The following is a 19,011-nucleotide window of genomic DNA, read 5'->3' as shown; positions in this document are numbered from 1 at the left end:
TGGAATATGATGGAATGTACCATTTACTGAACGAATTACCATACTGCGAGTGGCTTATTATTATTATTGTTCACCAGTTTTTGCAAATCGGTCGATTCTGTGATCTTTGGAGGAAGGAGAATTATTCGTATTCCGAAGTAGGTCAGTACCGTGAGTAGATCGTTTTTGTTTATATACATATTTTATCCTGACTGTAGTATTTTGTGCCGTCTAAGCTGCAGTGGTTGAAATACTGTGGTTCTCAGAGAAATGAAATGCCTCTATGACGTGCAGATTTGAATGTATTTCATTCGTAGGAAGTGAATTTTTTTATTAAAAAAAAAACGGCAGCAGCAACAAAAATGAGCCACTGGACAAAATAAATAAAGGTAAACTGCGGTGTTGTGTACATCTTCGTGATCTTCCTGGAAGACTACGACGTCCCGATCGAAAGCTCTGATTATGGTATGATGTCGCGTAGGTGGTTCACTGAGACGGAGATATTATCATGAATTCATACTAATACAGCACTCATATTTTACATGTTCGGTTACAGTGTTTTCTTTGTATTTAAGAAATGGGATTCTGTGTTAGTAGTCATATTTCGTTCAGTATGGTGGGGCATTCATTTTACTGACTCAGTCATGCTGTTACTTTCACGTTTAACGACAAAAAAAAAAAGTTACATACTGCCACTTTAATCCCGAACTCGGTTAATCCATAACGCAGCAAAAGGCACGCCCGCTTTGCGGAAGTGGTTTGAAAGGAAGCCCACCCTAAAACAAAGCAATACATGTAGAACATATATCAGGTTTATTTAACATCACTTACATATAACATTCTCTCTCTCACACACACACACACACACACACTTTACCGTGGAATGGTGATTGAGAATTGAGATCGAGATTAAAGCTGCAGTGTGTAACTTGTTGAGAATGAAAGTAGCAGCATGATTTAGTCATTCCACAGAAAAGAGCATGTGTGCAATTTATGGAAACTATTAAAAAAATAATAAATAAATAAATAAATAAATAAATAAATAAAAACCACCCAAAGCAATAATTAAAACATGGTGCTTTTATTGCAGAAAATATATCGAGTATATTTAGGTTGAGGTCTATTACTTTCACTACTAAATACATTATATATTTCTTTTACATATTATTTACATTCTATTTACAGTGCTTTCGTTTTTATTTCTTTCTGATTTACACTGACAGTTGAAGGTTAAAAAGAGCGATCTATATGGATCATTTGAAACAGCACACACACTTGTACACCACACGAATAATCGGATTTCTACGCATCATGGCACGATTGACTGACGGTTCAAAAACAAAAACAAAACCAAGGCTTCAGATGCACACTGAAAATGACTACGGTCCTGACATTAACACAGATCGATCGCCGACCCACTTGCACGAGGGCCGTGGTGTTTGTGTGATGTAGGTCAGATTCTCTAAGTGTAGGAACACATTGTGGTTAGACCTCAGCCGGTGATGGGGACAGAGATGCAGAGAGGTGGCTCTCTGCGTCCTCTTTGCTGTTGTCGGAGCAGTCCGAGGCGATGTAGCAGCCCGAGTCTCTGGGGCAGTCGTCCGGCTCGGCTTTCGCCGTCGCGATCGGAGATTTGGGCGCCTCATCGTCTTCTCCTTCTCTCAGATTGTTGGCTAAAAGAGAAAAATAGAAAGGGTTTGAGACCTTGTACTAACGGGACCTTTAGTACGCTTTAATATCGTTCCTCTAGAGAGGTGTGTATAGTGTAGGTCCACTTTTGTAGGTGTGCAATAATACATATTAAAGGTACAAAAGATAAAGGTATGGTTTAGCACCCTTTCTTTCAGACTATTCATTTCAGTACACGACAGATAATTTGTCACAACACAGCATGTTTTGGAGAAAGAAAGGGGGGGGAAAAAAAAGCTAGTTTTGCAGTGTGTTTACGGTTGGGCTGGTTCAAGCGCTAAACCACAGAAAACTCACCACTGCACTCATTTCCTGTCAGTAACTGAGCTCTTGCATCATGACCTGCTTGTTCTCATTAACTCAACACTGGTGTTGTTTACTTCTCTGGAACCCAGGTTTAAAACATATTACAGAAGGGGGATTCCTGGTTAACATGCTAACTTTAAACCCGATAACAGCTACATTTAACTTATTAGAGTTGAACTTATTGTGTTTAATTGGCTTGTCAAGCCACAGGTTTAACTCTGCGTGTGTCCCTCAGAGAATGTTTTTCTTCACGTTGACAGGGGTGCTGGGTGTTTATATTTGTTTGTTAGTTTATTTAGCGGTTGCTGTTATCCAAGGTGATTTACACAGGAGGAGGAATCTAATCTGAGCAGAGTTACAGCTGTATAAATAATCTCTTCGTTTTTAAAGCACGATTTAATATGCACAGGATGTACACTAAACTCCTCAGCTATCGTAGTATTGTAGGTGAGCTAATTTGTTGTGTAGTCATTATGGTCTAGGCTACTGAAGTCAAATGATTGTATTTTCTACTAACTGAAGTGCTATTACTTTGCTTTAGGCTAACTGAGGGGTAGTTATTTTTGCTTTAGGCTAACTGAAGTGCTATTCATTTGTTTTAGGCTAACTGAAGGGTAGTTACTGTGCTTTAGGCTGACTGAAGGGTAATTATTGTCCTTTAGGCTAACTGAAGTACTATTACTTTGCTTTAGGCTAACTGAAGGGTAGTTATTGTGCTTTAGGCTAACTGAAGGGTAGTTACTGTGCTTTAGGCTAACTGAAGTGCTATTACTGTGCTTTAGGCTAACTGAAGGGTAGTTACTGTGCTTTAGGCTAACTGAAGGGTAGTTATTGTGCTTTAGGCTAACTGAAGGGTAGTTACTGTGCTTTAGGCTAACTGAAGGGTAGTTATTGTGCTTTAGGCTAACTGAAGGGTAGTTACTGTGCTTTAGGCTAACTGAAGGGTAGTTATTGTGCTTTAGGCTAACTGAAGGGTAGTTACTGTGCTTTAGGCTAACTGAAGGGTAGTTATTGTGCTTTAGGCTAACTGAAGGGTAGTTACTGTGCTTTAGGCTAACTGAAGGGTAGTTATTGTGCTTTAGGCTAACTGAAGGGTAGTTATTGTGCTTTAGGCTAACTGAAGGGTAGTTATTGTGCTTTAGGCTAACTGAAGGGTAGTTACTGTGCTTTAGGCTAACTGAAGTGCTATTACTGTGCTTTAGGCTAACTGAAGGGTAGTTACTGTGCTTTAGGCTAACTGAAGGGTAGTTATTGTGCTTTAGGCTAACTGAAGGGTAGTTACTGTGCTTTAGGCTAACTGAAGGGTAGTTACTGTGCTTTAGGCTAACTGAAGTGCTATTACGTTGCTTTAGGCTAACTGAAGGGTAGTTATTGTGCTTTAGGCTAACTGAAGGGTAGTTACTGTGCTTTAGGCTAACTGAAGGGTAGTTACTGTGCTTTAGGCTAACTGAAGGGTAATTACTGTGCTTTAGGCTAACTGAAGGGTAGTTACTGTGCTTTAGGCTAACTGAAGGGTAGTTATTGTGCTTTAGGCTAACTGAAGGGTAGTTATTGTGCTTTAGGCTAACTGAAGGGTAGTTATTGTGCTTTAGGCTAACTGAAGTGCTATTACGTTGCTTTAGGCTAACTGAAGGGTAGTTATTGTGCTTTAGGCTAACTGAAGGGTAGTTACTGTGCTTTAGGCTAACTGAAGGGTAGTTACTGTGCTTTAGGCTAACTGAAGGGTAATTACTGTGCTTTAGGCTAACTGAAGGGTAGTTACTGTGCTTTAGGCTAACTGAAGGGTAGTTATTGTGCTTTAGGCTAACTGAAGGGTAGTTATTGTGCTTTAGGCTAACTGAGGGGTAGTTATTTTTGCTTTAGGTTAACTGAAATGCTATTATTTAGTTTTCGGCTAACTGAAGTGCTATTATTCTGCTTTAGGCTAACTGAGGGGTAGTTATTGTGCTTTAGTTAGGGTGACCATATGTCCTCTTTTTCGGACCTTAAAATAGTGTCCGGTCGGGATTTCTAAGTTTGAGAAAATGTCCGGGATTCCTCTTTAGTTTCATTATGACGTGCTTATGGTCTAACACTGCATCATGTGTGCGCATTACTTTAACCCCCTCTCTGTAATTCCCACCTTCTCGCACACCACTTGGTCGATTATAAAAGCCTTGCAGCGACTATTGGCCAAATTCTTGCCTCTCAACCAGTAGCCTGCTCTCAGTGAACGCATGAAGGTGAAGCGATGCTGAAGGTGAAGGTACAGGTACACTCATAGCATCTAATATTTAATTTCATTCCATGGACATTCAGAAGCATGTTTTATGCTGACTGATGTGTAGTTATTGTGTCCTGTGGTCGGCTAACGAATAGTTAGACTAACAAGTTGTGTTCTGTAATAGACAAACTGAAAGGTAACTTTTATATAGCATAGAGTGCTAACAGATGTGTGCTTATCGTGTCGTGTAGGAGGCTAACTGAAGTGTAGCTGATGTTAACTTGTGGACTCATTAAGCTTTGTGATCTGTTATCATTGGCCTTTCAGCTAATGCAGTTCGATCGCTTGTTACATCGCACAGCACATATCTTCCTCGTCTTTGATGAGGATATATGTGTATATTTATTTCATTTTGGCTTAGAAGATATCTCTCACAACATAATCTCTCAGATATGGTTAGCTTTTTAACTAGCTCATCAAATGACCGTAGCTCAATGCTGTCGATTAGCACAGGAAAAGAAGAACATAAAGTGTTGGGAGTAATAAAAAAAAAAAAAAAAAAAGTCTTCTGACAATTTCTGTGAAATTTTCAACAAAGGCAGGAATTTTTTAGTTTGTTTTTAAGTCACACTTTCTTTCAGTGTGTACTGCTTAATGAGCTGACTGTGTGCTTGTGTCACTCACACTCCACGTCGTGTAAACACTCGGTAGCTGCCAGCAGTTTGTGTCTGTGCTCGGGATCGGTCACGTTCAACTCAATCAGGTGCTGCTCTTTCAGATCCTTCAGATCTTCTACTGTCTGATAACCGTTTAGCAACAGCGAGGACATGAATTCCTGCAGGGAAAAGATGGACGGGAAAGATTTCAGTTTTTAGGTCACATCACATCAGACACGGTTTTATATCTTTTCACAGCCGTTATCACGTGTCTTGATCTGACGCTGAAACCCCAATGAAGCGTAACTTCCCTTATTAATGATGTTTTTCACATTTATCTTGATTGTCACTGAAAACCTGTGAAACTGAGTGGAAGCTCAGACGAACGCTCTTTATCAAAATGCAAATTTTCTGGTTTAGATTTCACACCATCTGGTGCATCTGAAATTTTTTTCTATTGGCTGTTGGTTTTAAAACCACAGGTGAACCGATTTTTTAAAAAATTTTTTTTTTTTCAAATGGAAACTTTTTTTTTTAATCACCGGAAAAAAAAAAAACCAGTCAAGCGGAAAATTTGCATACCCTTTGGACTAAATGTAGAGTAAAGTAGACGAAGAAATGAATTTTAGCACCAAGGTGCGTCAACGACTTCCTATCATAGCCCATCCTTCTTAACTTCTCAACAGATGTCACTTCTTCACGTCAGGTCCGGAGACTGCGTCAGGGTAATATTTCTTTTTAAACTTTTTTTATTTTTTATTATTATTTTTATTATTTAACTTTTTTATCCTGTTGAATTGCCTTGTTGCAGGATATATCAATATTTCATATTTTACATTATGGCTGTCTGTTACCATGGGGATGCGAAATTGTCCAATCAACATTTAGTTTTAGTTTTAACATTGAGAAATAGCCGACGAAACATAAAATGACAGCTATTTTGAAACTTTCCAAACAGTTAAGTAGTAAATGAAGCGTCAAGTCATACTGGGTTTCATGTTGAGTGACTCGTTAGACTGATCTGAAATTAGTGAGTAGGCAACAATAACATACATTGATAAACGTCCTAGATCCTAGGCATAAACTTAGTTGTTTGTCATAATCTGAGGGATGGACAGAACATGTGAAGGGCAACATTGATAGAACAAGTGAGCAGAAAAAGGACAAATAGAAGTGGATGGTTCAGTGTGTGTGTGAGTAAATAATGGCACCTAGCTGAATTGGAAGCGTACAGGAGTGAGCTAAAACGAACAGACTCTGGGGTCATCCTTACCTGACAGGACTGGAGCTGTTACCTTTCAAATGAAGCAAGGGTCAGACTTCATGCCCAGGTGTCGCCCTTGCTTCAGTGGAAAAGCTCACCTTGATATAGTGTACATTTCAACCTAAGAACTGCTGCTGTAATCATAAAGACTTTCCTGTTGCTCATCCCTGGACTCTTATTCATAATCTGCGCATACATCCTGTCAATACACTGTACTGTTTGTCGTTACTCTTCTACACCTGTATACTGTAGTGATATGAAGTTGATCTCAAGTTCCCTTTAGGTTCCCATTTGCGTCTGGTTCCTCTCAAGGGTTCTTCCTCGTGTCGTCTTTCCTCTCCTGCTGTATCATTAGGGATCTAAATCATTTTCTGTCTCGTGAGCTTAGTGTCTAATGCAGTGTTTACGTACTCTCAGAATTTTCATGGATCAAACACTAGCGTTTGGAATACAGCCAAAGAAATAAAGCACCACCTCCAGGTTCAGTCTCTCGAGGAACTCCTGGAGCGTTTTGGGTCGAGGTCTTCGGCTCTTCCTGCGGTTTCTGATGATGTGCACTGGAGCAGGCTCCTCAGTCAGGACGTCCACGTAGATGAACTTAAAGCTGCCCACTTTGCCATTCAGCATGCCTGTCCATATGCCCATGGGCGGTTTACTGATGATATCGATCAAGTCTCCGGCCTGAGGACAACAGAATATTTAGAAGTTATAAAGACTGTGACATGATGCTGAGTTACCATCACTGGTTAAAGCTCATGAGCTGGTCTGGACAGATTTTATATTATTATCACATTCACGTGACCGATACCAAACCAATTGGAAGATCTACAGTTTTTTCATCAGTATTGCTTCCATCACGTATATGATATAGAAGATATTTAAAAATAAATTACAGTCATTAGAGTAAATTAATGAGCTGCCTACCTTGAGTTTTAGAGACTCTGTGTCATATGGGCTTGGGATGAAATCGGTGTGAACTTTTGCTTTGCCACAGAACTGGATGGTGTCTGGGACTTCCTCCTCCAGCCTCAAACTGTCTCTATTACATGATCCCTCAGAGCCACTGGTGATGCCACCTAACACCCAATAAAATGACAATAAATAACCCAATAAAGATTCTTTTTCGGAGGCAGAATGGAGTCCAAGTATAAAGCCGAGCAACTGAGACTTAAAGCCTTTGACCTAAGGGTTTCGACTTACTAGCACTGAGCTACAGCTGGCCCATTGGTAGTCTTCTCGAGAGTTCATAGTCATTTAAACAGAAGCAGTGTAATAAACACTGCTTATGCCGCAAATACAATTTGGAGCAAAAGTCCCCCCCCCTCCCCCCCCTCCTCTCGCCATATAGTTTTAAATGGCCAAAAAGTGGGTAAGGTCATATTTTTACAAAAATAACGAAACAGAAATTTGGGTGTGTTCTACAGAAAGGCAAAATAGTGTAGGATACTGATAGAATCCAAAAGCTGTTTAGAGGATATGAAAGTGGGTGGAGGCTGTTATAAAGACAAAATTTGTACATATAAGCTATTAGAGACTATTTATGTCACATTCGGGTGCGAAAATGCATTTAACATTTAAATTCGCCCTTCAGTTTTTCGCTCTGCACCGCAGTGTGAGAAATAAGGCAAACAAATCGCACATTTTCTAACAAAGTAGGCCTATATCAAGTGAATACGGTGGATATCGGTGTGTGTGAAGCTTACTGCTGGAGGAGCTTTGGCCGCTGTGGAGACTGAAGAGACTTTCCACTGAGGTACTGGACTTTGTGCAGACTTTGGCTGGAGCTTCACTCGCTTTAGCCACTCCTTCAGCTTCCTGGTCTCCATCTACGCCTTCGCCCTGTGCAAAACACACCGCAACCTTACCACGCTGATATTACAAACAACAAACTATTTTTTGCTGTCTTTATACTACATGTACACCAATTCCCACGTGTCCAATCAGCTCAGGATTGGGGTGTTCTTGCTGGTGTTTAATCCACAAAAGCTGTGTATGAATCACAATGACGGTAGCTCAGCTTCAAAATCACAGGTTTATATCAGTGCGCTCGTTCTAATACGCTGTTACGATATTTTGCGGATGTTTGACGATGTTAAATGCAACTATAAATGGATAAAAGTACGTGTCATACTTGTGGATCTTCAGAAAGGAAAATAGTCATTGTTTGGTAACTACTATGGTATAAGGGGTATATGTCATGTCCAGAAGTGCTTTATACCCCTTATACCATAGCATATGTGTGTGTGTGTGTGTGTGTGTGTGTATATATATATATATATATATATATATATATGCTATGGTATAAGGGGAATAAAGCACTTCTGGACATGTTGTTTTTAAGTTGAAATTTCCTCTTCAAGGTGGAAACTTTGGCACTTTAACAAAGTTATTGATTATTTTCCTATAACAGCACACCCCCAAGTATTTCATTCCTTGCTTCTGAGTTGCTGGTAATAGTTGTAAATAGTTGTATTGCCAGTCTATTTAAGAAACACACACGTTTTGTTTTTTTTCTTCTTCTACATTACTGTTTTGTGTGTGTGTGTGTGTGTATGTGTGTGTTTTTTGTTTTTTTAATAAAAAATCAAAAAGTCCTCAGTGCACTTCCTGACAGGTAACACTGACGGCTGTTTTGTCACATCGGTGGTTAGAAAGTTGAGATGTTTTCCAGTGATAGGTTTACAAGAAGTGTGCCAAAAAAGCAGACGCTGCAGAAAAAAAACGCAAAACACTCATTTGCTTTCATCTTCAGCGCTCACCGTTTCCTCCGACAGAACTCTGGTGTATTTCTTCCCCATCTTCTTGCGCATGGTCAGTGAGATGGCTTTCATCTTCTTCCCTAACCCCCCTTTGATATGATCGCCCTCGGCCGATTCGCCATCAGCACCCTGTCCCTGTAAGTTTAGAAAGTGTCAAAGTTGCAATGCCACGTGTCAGAATAAACCACAGTTTCATAACGTATATGATTATTATTTCTTTACATCTTTTTTTTTTTTCTTTCTTTCTTTTTCTATAAGCAGCAATGAAGATTGAAGCATTTACCGAAGTGCTCTCATGTTCCTCCGGCTTGGGCTGGTTTTTGGACGTGTCGAACCTGCCAAAGCTGTAAGAGCGCTGATGAAGACAGAAGTGCAATGTAAGACTATTGCATAAGTACAGCAGTATTTTTCAAATAAAATTATGTAGCAAACTGTGGTCAAAATTGAGTTACGACTAAAAAGAAACTTTCGTCTTTTTTTTCTTTTTTTTTAAATTTTTCAACCTGCTTATTTTGGAAGAAAAGAAATACCTTGTACAAAAAAAACGATAACATATTTTTAGACATTTGTCTTTTTTTGAAGGACACTATGTAAAATAAATAAATAAATAAAATGGATATTTGTCTATTTACAGTCCTCTGTTTTTGGGGAAACCTTGTTAAAAAAGAAAAGAAAAAAAAAACAGAAAAAGCGAAAACATCATGTTGGACATTTGTGGGGTTTCTTTCTGGTTTGTTTGGTTTTTTTTCTCCCCCAAACCTGTTCTGTTTTGGAGAAATCATTTTCACATTTTTTTTAAAAAAATTTTCACCTGCAATGCTCAGTACTCAGTTTTACTTTTAACATTATTTGCTATTTATGTTGCAGGCCATAAAAATGGTCATTTAAAATGATTTTATAATCATCACTCAGCTTCATGCAAAGTAGTTCAATATCATGACCAAAAAAAAAAAAAAAAAACTTTCGCATCATTCCATTCGCAATCTGGTTTACAACGTTCTGTATCATACACTGTCTATTAGCACTGACACGATATTATTTATACAAAGAATCTTCCTTTTTACCTTTGGCTTATTCCTTGTTTTCTCTGAGGCATTTGAAGCTCTCCTCTGAAGCATGACTCTCGAAGACGCGTTATTTGTCTTTAGAAACAAATTTTCCTATGCATGACCAAACACACGACACGCACTCACACTTCTCAAACACTCTCTGTACACATAGACACAGGGCCGGGCCCACACTTCCTCATGAGTACACAGGATGTGTCGCGCATATGCCACTTACATCTGGTCAAAGAGCTCAACGCTGAGCTTCAGGAGAAAAAAGCCGCAGAGAGTTTAGAGAGTGTGTGAGATGCTTACTATGTAAATGTACTGGTTAGTGCAAATGTGTTTCAGGAACCTGTTCACACAAGTCATGCACAGGAAAAAGTTAGGACCAAGAAAATGTCTGTTGCTTTGCGTTGTTTTAACTGACAGCATCAGAGTCATGCCATGTTTATGTTTATATTGAATCGAAATGCATTCATTGCTCCATCTACATTATCTTCTGACGCGCACTTTATTATTTTTGCGAACTAATCGAGAACCGTTTCATACGATCACGTTCATGACATGTTAGCCTCAGACGTATTAGCATGACTAGGTGACATCATCAAGACCAGGGACTCACTATGTTGTCGGTCATGTCCAGGTCAGTGAATGAGCGGATGACTCTCAGGGGTGGATACTCCATCTTGAGGAGATCCAAATCATGGATCAGCTCCTCGTACCGGTGCCTATCGGTTCCTCGGGGCAGAGTGAAGTTAACGTTATTCAGCCATGGATCGGCTGTGGGTCTGTGGCAGGTGTGATAGGACGATTCCCAGGACGAACAGGCGTCCATGGAGCTCCAGTGGTGGTGGAAATGTCCGGGGCTCCACAAGCCTTCCATTTCTGCTATGTACTTTTCGTTTCCTGGCTCAGACTGCAGTTTAGACTCTTTCCCAAGCTTCTTCTCAGACTTTTTAGAGAGTCCTATGCAGGTTACGACTGTGATGTCTTCATTAAACACCGTCGTGGCCGGATGGAAGCGTTTATATTAGATGTATGTCAAACATATGCTCTGATTTCATGCCATATAGTATATTTTTTGACACTTTACACATTAATAGGCCTTACCACTGATGTCTGGAGGATTTCTGCTCTCCTCGACATTGCTCTTCACCAGCTTGTGGGTCTTCTGGAGAGTTCCGTGTGCCTTGTCCTCACCAACCTGCAGGCCAAAAGGAAGGTCAGTACTACAGTAGTATCAGTGAGTATTTAACTCGGAGTCCCCTCAGCCTCGTTTTAATCCGTTTCGGTGGACATGTTTCTGTGTTTGTAGAATTCTTGGGCGCCAGTTTTAGCAGATTGGTGAGTTCCAGGAATCCTGTTATTTGATCATCTGTTGTGCCTGAAAGAAACTACTGAAAATTCAGAGATTCAGAAGAGTAGGAGGCTCTTAGTTGTCCATCAAATGAAGGGAGCTGGTATTAAACAGCAAGGATTAGAAGGTAAAGCACACATTTTCTTGTCTGGTCAAATTAAGTGGAGGCATCAGGGATGAGGTGAAGATAATGTGTTGCCAATTTATTGATTTGTGGCTAGATCCCTTTAGTGACTTTATTTAAAAAAATAAAAAAAGAGCTAGGTGACAAACTAGTGACTTTTTTGAGCAGATATTAGGGACTGTCCGGCACTCAGTATGGCGCTCCAGCTCACACCACAGCTTCTGGTTATATGTGTTGAGTGAGCAGGTTCAGTTTACTCACCACCAGTGTGTAAAGCCTGACTGAGGTGCATTTGCATGAGCCAGTGAGCCCAAGGATCAATCACTGATCACCACTGTTCCCCACCACCAATCACTGATCACCACTGTTCCCCCCAACCAATCATTGACCACCACGGTTCCCCCCAACCAATCATTGACCACCACGGTTCCCCACAACTAATTATTGACCACCACGCTTCCCCCCAACCAATCACTGACCACCACGGTTCCCTATAACTAATCACTGACCACCACGGTTCCCCCCAACCAATCATTGACCACCACGGTTCCCCCCAACCAATCATTGACCACCATGGTTCACCACAACCAATGACTGATCAATATTGTTCCCCACAACCAATCACTGATCACAATTGTTTGTCTCAATCACACGCTTCTTTCTTCCCCATAAATTCACTTCTTGGCAATATTTACAGTGATCCTAGCAGGTTATTCCTTCCATAACCGTTCGTCTTTTTTCTTGATAGAAATTTCAGTATTTTGTAAATACACAAATAGTTAGCTTGTGATCCCATGACCAAATTCTTCTTTTTCTTTCCAGAATAAAAAAGTCTTAAGAAAAACGATCAAATTAGTCTTAAACTACATCAACGGGTGACTTCTGGTGACTTTTCGGAGCGTACGTTACTTTCCCCTGTAAAGATTCGGCAACACTTGTAGAGTAGTGTTTTGCTGTGCCCTCATTAGAGAACGACGAAACAGAATGTCACCAACTAATGGGAAATTACTGGCTACTATGTGGTTTGAGGCTTTTGCATTTGAATTGCAAATGTGCTTAAAGTGAAACGCATTAGCCGACTTGCCTCATATTAAGATTTAAACGTGAATGGGCAAGTCACTCGACAAAAAGTCCCTAAATGCTGACGCCATTATCAGCTCAAAACCGACAGACAGGAAATACGGTACACAACGTGTGACGCTGTTATATTGGCTGTGAGTTTATAGCCACTGGCTTAATTGCTGTAGACATGAGTGGCCAGTTTGGATGCTTTGTATTTGTTTCTGATTTTGCTCTGCATTTTAAAGAACCAGTCAAAAATCTTGGCACCCAAATCGAGCAGCTTTCATTATCCTTGCACATTTGGGGTAATCTGCAAATGCAAATGCAGACTGATTGGCCCCTTGTGCCACATAAAAACCTATTTGTAGCAGACATCAGCGGGCATGTTAAAGTGGATAGTGGGCTGCCCTCCAGCTCCTGGCTTCATGACCATGCCTGGCACGTGTTAGAGAGATTAAACAGGCCATTCATGACAATCTGTTCTGCATTACTAATAATAATCAGTTGGGCTAAGTGATTGTACTGCTTCAGGACACACCAGCGACGTAGATGGGCGTGGATTTTTAGCTTTGAACCTTCTTAAAATATCTGATAACAATTCCAAAAACTTATTCATGGACGGTTTGGTATAGGACACACATAAGTGGCTGATTATATACGTGCCAAATAATGTTTTGCTCAGTAAGTGTACTATAGGAATATTTGTAAAAGGTCAGCAAAACCATTACTATCTCATCTCAAATGTCAAATGAATGCATTCCTTGCAATGTTTTTCTTGGCTATCAGGTGCTTTGGTGTGTAACAGGTTTAACCAATCGAAGAAAGAAATATAGAATTGTACAGATCACACGGAGCAGATAATTATCGAATAGAAGTTCACAAATACAACCGCCTATCCAAAACTTGCAATGTTTTTGCGCTATGAGCTCACCAATGAGGCCATGTTGTTTTCTTTCTCAGGGTTCACAATTAGGGTTCCAGGCCTTAAAATTCACACCCTGGAAGATTAAAGAAAAAAATTTGTAATGGTGTGAAATGAATAATTTCTTTTAAACTTCATGTCATGAATTTAGTAAGAAGCAAATGGTTGGGTTTGTGGGACGGGTTTGCTTTATGGCTCCTCAAAGCAGAGTCGACTTATCTGACACTGAAGGATCGCTAGCACAGAGGAATTAGGCTCAAGACAATCAGACGCATTAAGCACATGGAGATTTAAATCAGCACTCAGTGACACGTTCACTAATCGACCCTTTCATTGGTCTAACGTTTGACAGAGTGTTACTGTTACCATGACTGATAAAGAGTGTCCAAAATTTGATGCAGTGATGTTCTAGATGAGCAAGAAAAAGAGAGATTTTGTGTGAGATTAGGTGGGCTTGTGGCTTTTCTTATCAATGTAAATGCAGCTCTGTAAACAGTTTTTTTTTTCTTTTTTTTTCCTTTACAGGAAGATACAGAAATTATCCATCCGGCATTGAGATTTGCTGATGTACCTGAACGTCGTAATCCCTCTCATTTCTCTCAGTTCTTTCTTCTTGAGCCAAGGGGTTCATCATGTATGGAGCTTCACTTGCATCTGTTCAGAATGCAGAGATTGTAAATAATCAGTGGGAGAAAGATCGCCAGCAGCATTCCATGCGAAACGAGTTCAAACATTGCAACATGGTCTTATAATTGCAAGAATTTCTACAAGGTGGGCTAATGGTTCCATAATGCACCTGGCAGCCATTTTGTAATCTTTCACCCAAGCGGCACGGGCATTCGCGTCATCGTTGATGTGCGAGGTTTTCCAGTCTATCGACACGTCACCTTCATTTAAATACACGTACTCATAAACATCCTGCTGCATCACTTACCTTCAGCATGATGGTGAACTAGATCATCTGTCTTCCCAGTGCACGGACAGTAGACGTTACTGGGTGCTGTTTTGTCTGTGAATAAGAACAGAGACCAAAATAGTCATTATGTTAGTAAAACATAATGTGTGAGATAAATCAAGTGGCAGCAACTGAGTCAGCCAAGCAGGGTACGAGTGGGACAGCCATTTGAGCCATTTGGGAGTGTGGGCTTAATTTGGAAGGCCAAAATTAGAGTGATAAAGGACCGATGGATCAGTGGGAAATTGGTGTAACTAAATTCAAAGCTGTAGTGAGTGCACTTTAAACTTTTAATTAAAAACGGCAGGGTGCAGTGTGATTAAAAAGGCAAATCTGACGTACCACTGATGCGTGTTAACTCTGATGTGCGTGATCTGTTACATACACAAAACATACACAAAAGAAGTGTTAGATACAGTAAAGGTTCATTGGAATGTCGTAGTTGAATTAACAAAGAGCGCAGGAAAGTCCGTTACATGCAGTGTTTCGTGTCAGTCGAGTGGAATGGAATAGAATGGAACAAAACAGAAAAGCATGCATCTTGTCTTTGGGCGACGATGCCACAACCATCTGTGGGAATCCAAGAGAGCAAAATCGGCCATGCTGTCTGGGTGGGAGGGGCATACTCTCTTTCCGCTGTCAATCACAGCGACACTTGCCAATCATGGGCATGTTTGAGCTCATGAATGTGGAAGTGGGTTGATAGCACGTGCTAGCCGTAACCCTTCCCAGTTGATAGATCATGTTATAGGAAAGACCTTATTGGGAGAATGACCAAATGACCAAATTGGGAGAAAATAGGGAAAAATATATTTATATAATCCCTTGCTGAAAATACATCAGAGGGCATATTCATCAAGCTGTGTTTAGGCAAGAACACTCAAGCTTTAATGTTCTTCTGGGTTAGCAGTGGTTTTCACCTCACCACTCTTCCCTGGATGCCATTTTTGCCCAGAGTCTTTCTGATAGCGGAGTCATGAACAGTGACCTTTTATTGATGCAAGAGAGGCCTGTACGTCCTTTGATGTTATCCTTGGCTCTTTTGTGACTTCCTGGATGAGTCATCGCCGTGCTCTTGGAGGAATTTTGGAAGGTCGGCCACTTCTGGGAAGGTTCACAACCGTGCCGAGTTCTTCCATTTGGAGATGACGGCACTCGCTGTGGTTCTTTGGAGTCCCAGAGCCTTTGAAATAGCTTTGTAACCCTTCCCAGACTGATGTCTTTCAACAACCTTCTTCGTCATCATTTCTGGAATTTATTTCAGTTTTGCCATGATGTGTTACTGAGTAAGATCTTTTGACCAACATCATGCTGTTGGGAAAGTTCTATTTAAGTGTTGATTTGATCGAACAGGGTTTGCAGTAATCAGGCCTGGTTGTGTCTAGTCCAGCTGAACCCCATTATGAAGATATTTTCACAGATTTTCACGGAAACAATTGAGTATGAGCTATACGCAAAAACAGAAGAAATCAGCATGGGGTAAATACTTTTTCACAACACTGTTGTTAGCATATAGCACCCTAAGCGTGAAGGTTTCGTCGATTTTGTCCTTCTAAGGAAACTTTTAAAGGTTCTTTGGAGAACACTACAACAGACGGTTTCTGTATAATATCTCTCAAACATCTTCTAGAGAGGTGTTAAACATCCAATCCGTTTATTTTATTTTATTTTATTTTATTTAGAATTTGTAGAATCACCCGGAAATTTCTACACTGTGTTTGAGCAAGTGTGTTCCTGTTGCTGTCTACAAACTGCTCCGCTTCTGATGCACAGAGTCGCTCGTGATGTAATTCCTGCACTCTTCCTGATTCATACGTGGAACTTCAGGTCATGAAAAACTGTGTTGTAATGTAGAGAGAGACAGACAGAGAGAGAGAGAGAGAGAGAGAGAGAGAGAGATAGTGTTCAAAATGATAGTCTCTTGCCCATGTTGCAAGGCCGTTTGTGCTGCAATGCATGTAGCACAAGACAAAGCTCCAGATTATCGCTTTTCCGTCAATTTCTCAAACAGTTTACTTTGACCTGCCTTTCTTTTGGCAGATCAGCACATTTAATCCCGACCATTAATCCAGTGCTTTCGTTCCCTCATTCACAAAAGCACGAATGGGGAAAAATCTGGGTCTAATATCAATCATGATCACAAACATAGGAAAATGTTCTGGGGTAGCCTGGGAAATAAAGATGTAATCTGTTCTTCGAGCTTAGATATTGAATACTTAGGTTACAACCGTAACACACACACACACACACACACACACACACACACAGGCTGAAAACCTCTGCTTAAACAGTTTGCTCCTGGCGGAGCTTCCTGTAAGCTGAGCTCTCTGTAAATACGGCATTTTAGCTCGATGTCGGTGTGATTTAGCTGTCACAGGAAAAGATACGATCACTTACCTTCTCTTTGCTTTCCTCACATCCGTCTCACTCTGTTTGGTGGGAGTCAGGAGAAGCTCCTGGAGGATGGGGAATAATAAATCGAGACTCATTCATTCATTCATTCATTTGTTTTGAGTAACCGTTTTAATGTAGACGAAATTAATTTAATGTAAATGTGTCGTTAAATAGTAACTGTTTGTTTGTTTGTTTGTTTGTTTTCTGTGATGGACTTCCGTCTCACCCGAGCTACCCTGGCTTTCTGCTAATCTGACCCAGTTCCATTTTAGGTTTTTTTTCTCATTTTAATATAATGAAAATCACGAAACTAGTTGAGGTGATACACCGGGCAAATAATTCTAGGATTTGGTCATTTTCCTGATGATCGTGCGACAGATTAATGGCGCATCGTCCAGATGGTGGACACTTATGCTGATTAATGTCGTCTCTTCAAAACAAGGACCGCTGCAATGTGCCTCAGGAATGCACTTGTGGACTGAAACGATTAATCTGCTGTGCGATTGTGGGGTTTATAAGAAGAGCTCACTGGAACGACGCAGGGCTCCGAGCCGCTCCACTTGGGGCTCCACGGTGTTGGACTAGGGCTCGTCTGCGGAGCCTCGTACAGGCTGTCCGTAGATCCCTCCTTAAAATAAATAAATAAATAAATAAAGATGATCAACAGATGCCATGACAGTCACGGATATCTTGCAGAGATAACAGTTTTAATGACGATTCAGTCTTTAATCTAATCGGCACAGACGTTTGCAGTATTTTTACAGTGAAGTACAGGGTGTTTACTAGAAAACGAACGAGATCTTCAGCTTCAAGGACGTCGTTAGGGGTTCGTGTCAGTTCAGGCCGACGCGAGCTCCAAGGCTAGCCGATAATGAAAACGTATCGCGTCTTAGCACTGAGCAAAATGCGTGCCTAAATGTCTCACATCTCTTCTGATGAAAAATTCTGCGTTCAAAATTTAGACCACGCCTCCTGTCCGAGTCTGATGTTTTGTACGTCGTGGCCCCAAACTACCTTCACAGGAAGAAAGTGACTCAATTTCAAACTGCTCTGTGACATCCTTTCATCCACTTTGATAGATAACGACGTGCCACAGAGTGTCAGAAACCACCTCAGCAATTCTGCTCCAGAGATCCATTCAGTCATGAAGTTTGCACGGTGCTAGCTTTAGTCTCCACTTAGATATTAGCAGCACGAACGTCAAGGAAACACCGACAGAGGATAGGACTTGGATAGGAGGCAGATTTACGCCTTCCTAATCCAGCGCTGTTATCTGTGATCTCTCAGGCACTGCTTACTGAGCCGTGCGTTCTTATTTTAGCTTTTCACACCTCTGTGCAAATTGTGTCACCTCTCTGCAGGTAGGAAGATTAGAAACGGAAGTCGTATAAAAGCTAGACCAGCAGGTAGCCTGTACACTGTGTGTAGACAGTCATTCCTCCAGAACCAGACCAATCAAAAGAGATCATATCCAGAACTAGCATGCCGTATAAGAAGAGCCATTTAGCTGCATGTCTTACCAGGCTGAAGCAGAAAAGGTTCATTTTGAAGCCACTTGTCCTTTCTTTTCTACCTCACAGGAGTACAGCAGCGTTCGAGCTCTCACAGGGCGACTCTCCGACACTCTGCGGCTTAACAGGAAGCTGAAAATCCCTTCCATAATCCAATAGACGAGGTTTTGTATTGGAGGGAGGAAGATTCACGACAGTGGCCATCCTGCACTAGTGCAGCAAATGTATACAGTTTTGATTCTTCAGTACTAACTGTAGTTTTCTGATCAGAAGCGGACACTGATGAAGGACTAGACATTCAACTACAATTTATTTACATATTTTGCTTATAAAGTTCATGGCAGAACAGAGTTACTTTTTAAATCTTAACCATTGATGAGTCGTTCATCCCTGTAAATAAGACTATTCGATGCGGGTAAACTCTGACTAGTGGCACAGAATCTCTGGATTAGATGCTTAATGCACACTGTGCCATGACCAAGATGAGCTTTAGTCTCGAACTGTACACCTACAAGGTGATCATCTAGGTAGGTGTGTCTTCCATCCATCCATCCATCCATCCATCTTCTATACCGCTTATCCTTTTCAGGATCACGGGGAAACCTGGAGCCTATCCCAGGGAGCATCGGGCACAAGGCGGGGTACACCCTGGACAGGGTGCCAATCCATCACGGCACAATCACATACACACTCACACACCCATTCATACACTACGGACACTTTAGCCTTCAGACCTCTTGACCTATACTCCCAATGACTTCAGTATAACGTGGAAGACGTA

General features: G+C 40.9%; 1 protein-coding gene and 1 long non-coding RNA gene across 3 annotated transcripts; one reads left to right on the top strand and one right to left on the bottom strand.

Moving 5' to 3' along the window:
- Positions 1-280: 280 nt before the first annotated feature.
- Positions 281-10,135, bottom strand: samsn1b (SAM domain, SH3 domain and nuclear localisation signals 1b). Its single transcript, XM_053644867.1, has 8 exons — positions 9,921-10,135; positions 9,140-9,211; positions 8,857-8,991; positions 7,801-7,936; positions 7,022-7,173; positions 6,572-6,778; positions 4,862-5,012; positions 281-1,652 (listed from the first exon to the last, which is right to left on the bottom strand). Exons 1-8 carry the CDS (start codon positions 9,972-9,974, stop codon positions 1,465-1,467), a joined length of 1,095 nt encoding a protein of 364 aa, XP_053500842.1. The 5' UTR covers positions 9,975-10,135; the 3' UTR covers positions 281-1,464.
- Positions 5,006-14,923, top strand: LOC128620158 (uncharacterized). 2 transcript variants are annotated; one of them, XR_008388096.1, is made up of 5 exons: positions 5,006-5,558; positions 8,850-8,993; positions 9,118-9,233; positions 11,009-11,127; positions 11,221-11,659. It is a non-coding gene; the product is annotated as an uncharacterized LOC128620158 (long non-coding RNA). The 2 variants fall into 2 exon arrangements; XR_008388097.1 differs by lacking the exon at positions 5,006-5,558 and adding an exon at positions 13,896-14,923 and having other exon boundaries at positions 8,884-8,993; positions 11,221-11,389.
- The last annotated feature ends 4,088 nt before the right edge of the window (positions 14,924-19,011 follow it).

This window comes from Ictalurus furcatus, chromosome 16 (assembly GCF_023375685.1).
Source record: "Ictalurus furcatus strain D&B chromosome 16, Billie_1.0, whole genome shotgun sequence".
In the NCBI taxonomy this organism is placed as follows: domain Eukaryota; kingdom Metazoa; phylum Chordata; class Actinopteri; order Siluriformes; family Ictaluridae; genus Ictalurus; species Ictalurus furcatus.
Note: the sequence above shows the minus strand (reverse complement) of the source record. Positions and strands in the feature narration are given on the sequence as shown.

Bases quoted from the DNA above. Each gene is read 5' to 3' on its own strand.
- samsn1b (XM_053644867.1), bottom strand. From the start codon at position 9,974: ATGCTTCAGAGGAGAGCTTCAAATGCCTCAGAGAAAACAAGGAATAAG. The intron at 8,992-9,139 runs GTAAATGCTTCA...CTAAACTTACAG, and splicing joins AGGAACATGAGAGCACTTCG to GGACAGGGTGCTGATGGCGA. The intron at 1,653-4,861 runs GTGAGTGACACA...TTTCTCTTTTAG, and splicing joins GTGTTTACACGACGTGGAGT to CCAACAATCTGAGAGAAGGA.